This window comes from Alexandromys fortis, unplaced genomic scaffold (assembly GCF_014885135.2).
Source record: "Alexandromys fortis isolate MF-2015 unplaced genomic scaffold, M_Fortis_MF-2015_v1.1 scaffold_47, whole genome shotgun sequence".
In the NCBI taxonomy this organism is placed as follows: Eukaryota; Metazoa; Chordata; class Mammalia; order Rodentia; family Cricetidae; genus Alexandromys; species Alexandromys fortis.
The window spans coordinates 5,663,180-5,670,149 of NW_026067957.1; the positions used below are offsets into that span (position 1 = coordinate 5,663,180).

The 6,970-nt window shown below is 49.8% G+C and overlaps 1 protein-coding gene and 1 long non-coding RNA gene across 3 annotated transcripts in view; one reads left to right on the forward strand and one right to left on the reverse strand.

Moving 5' to 3' along the window:
- The window catches only part of Esrrb (estrogen related receptor beta), a 99,159-nt gene that overhangs the window by 47,355 nt on the left and 44,834 nt on the right, over nucleotides 1-6,970 (reverse strand). The window contains exon 2 of the mRNA XM_050152485.1: nucleotides 4,505-4,908. Coding sequence (XP_050008442.1) covers nucleotides 4,505-4,908 — 404 coding nt within the window. The remainder of the gene's footprint in view (nucleotides 1-4,504; nucleotides 4,909-6,970) is intronic.
- Nucleotides 1-6,970, forward strand: part of LOC126507762 (uncharacterized) — a 46,303-nt gene that overhangs the window by 27,116 nt on the left and 12,217 nt on the right. The window lies entirely within an intron of this gene.

Consider the following 6,970-nt stretch of genomic DNA (forward strand, 5'->3'; position numbering starts at 1 on the left):
AAAAAAAAAAAAAAAAAAAAAAAAAAAAAAAAAAAGAGGCATCACTGATAACTGCTCCCTACAACACCATTAAGAACAACCGAACAAACTGAGAGGAAGAGAGAGACAGGAGTAGGGTGAGGGTCAAGGGGATTTCTGCTTCTTCAGAGCTGGAGGCTCTCGTTGGAAGGAGCCACACCCAGTGGAAAGTCTCTACAAAGAGTGGTCGCGGTCCATGGCCAACATCTGGAGTTTCTCCTCAGGAAACCTCATCTGTATGGCTTTGATTAATGTGGGAGCAGCATCACAGACCGGAAACTGACACTCCACCCGAAGACCCCTAAATGTGTCTAGACTCAGATGTCGCTAGCCACAGAGGGGCTGTCCAGGTCTCCCTTCGCCCAAGTTCAATACCTGAAGTCCCAGCAATATCAATGCAGAAAGGAAGATTAAAACCTAAGAAATTGATCGGTCTTCCTAACGAGCAAGGTCACAACTTGACTGAGAGGGACGAGGTCATAATCAGAAAGACATTAATCAGACTGGCTGAATGTTTAATCACATCACGCTGTCCCTCTGTCCCCTGCCTCAGCTTCCCCTTTCCTGGGCAGGTAGGCACCTTTGCCAGTCTCTCAGCTCCCAGGCCAGGCTAATCCTCCGGGGTAGTCAGTCACAAGCCGTCCTTTAGATATGCTAATAAATTCAATCAGACTGCCGTCTTCCCTTTGCCGGGAGCCACCAGGTCCATCAGTAAGGTGCCTAGGTCTATCTCTGAGCTCATCTATTCTGAGCGATGCTGCCACAGCCCCCAGCTCTGCAGACAATCTTCACTGTCAGAGGCGGTGTAGACGTGCAGCTGCCACCACTGGAGTTGACTTTAAACTGCAGAAGCTGGGAGGCTGACTGTGCCTTGCTCTGCGAGGGGTGGGTAACAAGTCCAGGACTTTGTGACCCAAACGCCCCGCTGCCCCTGCTCAATCACTTGTTAGGAGCAGCCAGAGACAACAAGTAAATGCTAGTCTTGTCTGGGTCCCAGGCTTCCTTGATTTACAAAAGTTGAAGGCAGAATGATTGGCAGCTCTCTCTCTCTCTGCCTCTCTCTCTCTCTCTCTCTCTCTCTCTCTCTCACACACACACACACACACACACACACACACACTCTCAGCCAAGCCCAGAGGATGGACCTCCAGGGTTCTCTCTCAATGTCTGTCAGGACACTTAGTTTCTGCAAGCTTCTTTACTTATGGGATCAAGCAGACAGACATTTCTGCCAGGAAGGGATGAAAGAATTGGAACAGCTATGGCTCTTAGCCTACGTAATTATTTGGGAATCAGTCCACAGATGAAACCCAGGCTGACCTGGAACTTGCTAGCAGACCAGGCTGGTCCAGTACTTCAAAGGCTTGCACCACTTGGTTCAGCCCACAGAATCTGACTTTTAGAAGATGGCCTGGGGCTGAGGTGTAGCTCAGCAGAACTACATTATATTCAAGAAACCCTTAGGAGGTTCTTGTCTGACACAGCGATTTAATGGCAGCTTCAATCCCAGCACAAAGGAGGCAGAGGCCGGTGATCTGTGAATTCGAGGCCAACCCGGACTCTGCAGCAAACTCTGGGCTTACCAGGTCTCAAAAGTAAAACAAACAAACCAACCGAGCCCACACAGCACCTCGGTACTGAAAACACCCTCCACGTCGTGTACACATGAAGGAAAATGGCCCAAGCTCCCTGGTTAGGAGAAAGCTGTTCTGATCTGGAGCTGACCGCCATGCCCGCAGACCCTGCAGACCCCTGGGCTCTCAGCACTGAATTCAGCTATTTTAGAGACACGATCCATACCCCTAATTCTCCTGTCTTCACTCTGCATTTTACTCAGAGCAGGATCTTAAGTGATTACTTCGTTCTTTCGCTGTTTGACTGCATTCAGAAATAACAACAACTATGGCGGAGAATTCCTGTTATCCCAGTACTTGAGCGGTAGAGACAGGGGACCAGCTAGCCTGCTAGGGCTCGGTGGCGATTGTGATCTTTGTTAGATCGGAAACCAAGGAGTTAATAAGGAGAGCATCCGGCCAACTTCAGGCCTCCAGCTACCTTTCCCGGGCTCTGGAGAGAAGACTCTCCCACCAGGTAATTGAGCTCAGACCTCTCCCAGAGATAAGGAGCCACAGCACACAGCCAACTTCTAGGAAGAGATCTGTATCCTTTTCATGGTAGCCTGTAATTAATACTGCTCGCAGATCTGTCCTAAGACACTCCTAGCCACCTGGTGAGAGGGTGGCAGAGGCTCTGGGTCTGTACACAGCAGCCTTGGCTTCTAGAAAATCTGATCTGGAACATTCCTGTTCCATTTAAAGTCACCATGAAAAGGGGGAAAAAAAAAACATGCTGACATCTCCTCAAATCTCATTTCCAAAAAACTTATGTCTAAAAAAAGGAGCCTGCAAGGCCACTTCCCAGTTTAGGAAGAAAAACCTGGGGTTTCAGTAACACGGATTTTAACATCTCATATGGGGCAAATAACGGTTGAGCCGTAGGAGTTCAGTGGGCTGAAGCAATAGACGGAACTGTCTGCCACACAACGTACTTCAGAGCTCAGGTTCCTTTCACCCAAGGGGAGGGTTATAAAGCTGCAGGTGCCCAGTACACACCAGGTCCTGGGTTTCACCCCAGCACCTAAAGGGGAATACAGAACAGCCAGGCCTGGAGCCATTCATCTGTCTCAGAGCCTGGCATACAAGATGGTCAATACACACTTGCAGAATGGGACGGCCAGAAGACTCCAAGGAAGATAAGGGAGGCAGGAGGGTGGGGCTTACAAACGCTTGTTTAACATTTTGGATGTTTTAATTTTAAAAAATTTTAAAAAGGTTTGCTTAAAACATTATTCCAAGCCAGACATATTAGTGTATGCTTGTACTCCCAGCACTTCAGAAACAGAGGCAGGTGGATCTCTTGAGTTCTGGGCGAGCTGGGGCTACACAGTGAGACCCTGTCACAAAACACCAAAACATATCCATCACCACACAGAGCTAATTACGGTGACTCTAGTTTGTGTGCATGAGTACGGGCATGAGCACTGGAGTGCCCACATGGAGGTCTGGAGTCGTCTACCATGTGAGTTACAAGGACTGGTCATGAGGCTTGGTGGTAGGCTCTTCACAATGAGCAATCTCAGAGGCCCTAAAATAGTTTAATAATCTAAATTTTATTAGATCAAAACAATCACACTACCTTCTTTCAATATATACTGATTATATATTATATATTGAAAGAAAGTATATTTTTATATATAATATATATTATATATTAAGCTTTTCCTCTACGACCAAACAGACTACACTTATTCTCATGGTCAAAGTGTATGGAGAGATTGTGAAAAGTCTAAGCTAGGGGCCAGCAAGGCGGTTCAGAGGTTAAACACACTTATAGCCAATGCTGATGATCGAGCCCCATCCCAGGGACCCACACAGTAGGAGACAATCTACTCCTCTGTGTGTGCCGTGGCAAGCATTTAATGCCCTCAACTGGCCTACTAGATCATTATCGGATGAGATTTACAAATAAAAATCTGTTGAATAAACAGAATCACCCTAGGGAAGCCTGGCCAACTTCTTCCAAAGTGGTCAAGGAAGAACACGGGAACAGAACACCTTTGAGGCCGAGAGGCAGGACACAGGGTGAGGAACCACACTGGGAGAGACAGGCAACACCCCTGGGTTTCCTTCCTCCAGCTGACAGGCAGTGTGCGCTGACCGGAATCAGTATATTCCAGGTACCTGTGTGAACAGTGTAGGAGGTGCTCCATAGGAAGCCTGGCTGCCTGAATGCAAGCTAAGTGGTCCACACTAAATCCAGTTAAGAGTCACTCCCAGTCCCTCCGGGCTATAAAGGAAGTTGCCCAGTGAGGGCCGGTCCACCATTATCCTCCACTTACCTACACAGAGGGAGGCAACAGGACTCCTGAACACCACAATCAAGATGAAAGAGGTGACCACCCCAGGGCTACAAGCACGTGACCCAAGTGATATGCAAATGCATTGAGAAATTGCCTAAAATCAGCAGGATCTCCACCCCCGCCCCCCCCCCCAGCCAGTTCCGGTACCCAGGCCTACTTTTCTACAATTAAGATAAAACCAGAAAGGCTCTTCATATTTCACTAAGTCTGGAACGATGGAGCAACGACGCTAACACCTATTTTCATACCCCACAATAAGTTTTTGGAGGGGTCAAGCATTTGGCAGTACACACGGTGACCGTTCAAGATTAGGTACGGGCATGGATTTTGCTATGGTGTTTCAGGGGTGCAGCAGGGAGGAGCCCAGTATTACCTATGGTCTTACAGTTAGAATCCTTGCCTAGAATACATTACTGAGAAACAGAGACACAAACAGGAGTCCTCCAGACCGCCTCTGCTCCCTGGGAACCCAGATCTGAATTTAAGAAAATAAACCATGCTAGTCCAGGAGGCCAGAGTCCCCGCCCACGGCCTGAATCCAGGCCTTGCACTGCCCACACCACGCACCTTGGATGGTTCTCTTGAAGAACGCCTTGCAGGCCTCGCAGGAGGCCACGCCATAGTGGTAGCCAGAAGCAATGTCCCCGCACACGAGGCACAGACGCTTGGGGATGGCGTTAATCACATACTCGCACTTGATGTCGTCCACGATACCACTAGCACAGTCCTCGTAGCTCTTGCGGCACGGGGTGCCTCCCAGCCCTGCACCTGCGAACATAGGCGGCGAGTCCAGACCGTTGCTGTGGGTGCCCAGGGCCATGCCAAAGCCACCACTGGCGTCTGAGGAGCCGCTGGGACTGTGGTGGCTGAGGGCATCAATGCCCGACGATGGGCTGGATGGCTCCGTCTTGATGAAGGAGCTGCAACTGGAGCCCAGGTGCCGATCTTCCGAGGACATTCGATTCAGCAGCCTGCGGACACAAAACGCGGGAGTCAGTCCTCAGCAAGGTGAAAGTGCAGCTGGGGCTCCGGCCTAGTGGGCGGGCCACGTGGGCGTGTCTGCAGCTAAGGCGTTGAGATGCCGTGGTGGTCAGGCCAGTAACAGCCGCCCAGAACAAGTTTCTGCGACTTCGGAGTGCTAAGAAACTTTGAATTAGCAAGCTGCAAATGGGACACTCTGTGCCGCGCAAATTGCTGGCCTAAGGGCGCTAAGATGCTAACTAGCCTTCCTAAATATTTGGCCAACCTTCCTACCTTGACCGACAATCATTGGAAGCAGTCGACGGTCCCAAACCCCGAGCCTCACCTCAGGCACGCACAGTAAAAGGCCCTCTTAGTCCTTCCACTCCTTCCAACCCCAGTGAGCTGTGAAATCCCTGCTAGGAACTTCCCCCCCAATTCCTCACCCGTACCGAGATTGCCAAGTCTTCTAACTGGAGCAAAGAGGGGCAGTGCGACCAAAGGCACCAATCAGATTGACTGTTGTTGATTTTTTATCTGTGGCCCAGGTCCTATCTGAAGTGTGATTTCTTGACCCTTTCTTTACCCTCCCCCCCCCTTTTTTTTTAGAAAGATTTATCCACGTAGCTCTGGCCGTTCTAGAACTCACTCTGCAGAGCTGGCTGGCCTCGAACTCAGATACTCACCAGCATAAGGCATGCACCACTGCAGCCGGAGTTTCTATTTTCTCTTCTTACCCATGGCTAATCCAGTTTGTATAAAGCCCCCCCCCCCAGTACCCCAAAGACAGTCTCCATTAGACTGCATGAGAGAATCAAGCAAAGCCAATTATTCTACACAGCTCTCTCTTCTGCTTCCTAGTCCCTGTAAGAGCAGCCCAGGCTGGCCTTGAATTTATTAGGTAGTTCAGTCTGACCTTTAGTTCTATACTCTACTACCTTGGCCAAGGACATACTGGGATTACAGACCTGCACCACCATGTACCTTTACAGGGTCTCTCTATGTAGCCCTGGCTGGCCTAGAACTATGTAGACCAGGCTGGACTCAAATTGCACAGAAATCAGCTTGCTTCTGCCTCCCGAGTGCTGGGGATGAAAGGTGTGCACCACTAAGCCAGGCGTGCCACCAGATAACTCTTAAGGAAGAATTGTTTGCCTCACGTTAGCTGAGCAAACACCCTTCTTATCACCATACTCCTTTTGCCTGAAGTTCTTTTTAGCCTGGAACCTTCCAGAATGCTCTGGAGTCTCACCACTATGGCAGATCCTCTGGGATCCCGGACAGCTGTGGGGTAATAGAGTATTTCTCCTTATTGGGAGCCCCATCTCTCCACCCAAGTTCACATGAAGGGGATCGGACTGAAGGAGGGTTCAGGGGAACCCAGTTGTTCACCAGGTTCAGTTAGGATTTCAGTCTGAGACTGGAGGCATAGGCAGATTGCCTCAAACACTGTTTAGGGGTGCCAGGCATTGTGGCACATGCCCTTAATCTCAGAAACTTTGGAGGCAGAAATAGAAAGATCTCTGCGTTTGAGGCCAGTCTGGTTTACCTAAAGAGTTCTGGGACAGTTAGGACTACATAGAGACCCTGTCTCAAACAAACAAACAAAACTGTCTAGAGGCATGATTCCCTAAAGCGGCCTTACCCTCAGACCCGCCTCTCTACAAGGAGAGTGCACAGACCAGCTTGTGCACCTGGAACAGGAGAAAAGCAAAGGGGAAAAAATGACAGAAACAGCAAGACTCCTGGGCAGGAAGGAAGATTCCAGAGCCGGAGGGTTCACACCTCCAGTATCTCTTGAAGGCAACTCTGCTTATCACCTCTTTTCTGAAAAGCCCATGAAAAGGGTCCCTCCATAGGGAAGAGGGGCTTTATCATTACACCCACTAACAATCCCTGGCTTAGCTGGGCACCAAGACCACAGAGTTGTTCACATAACCCGCCAAATAGGCTTTTGGTCCCACTGAAGCACACTCACATTAAGGACACCTCACCTCCTGGGGTTGTCACTCACCTGCGCTTGAACTTGGAGGGGGGAGGGGGGAGGAGGGAGGGAGGAGGAGGGAGGGAGGG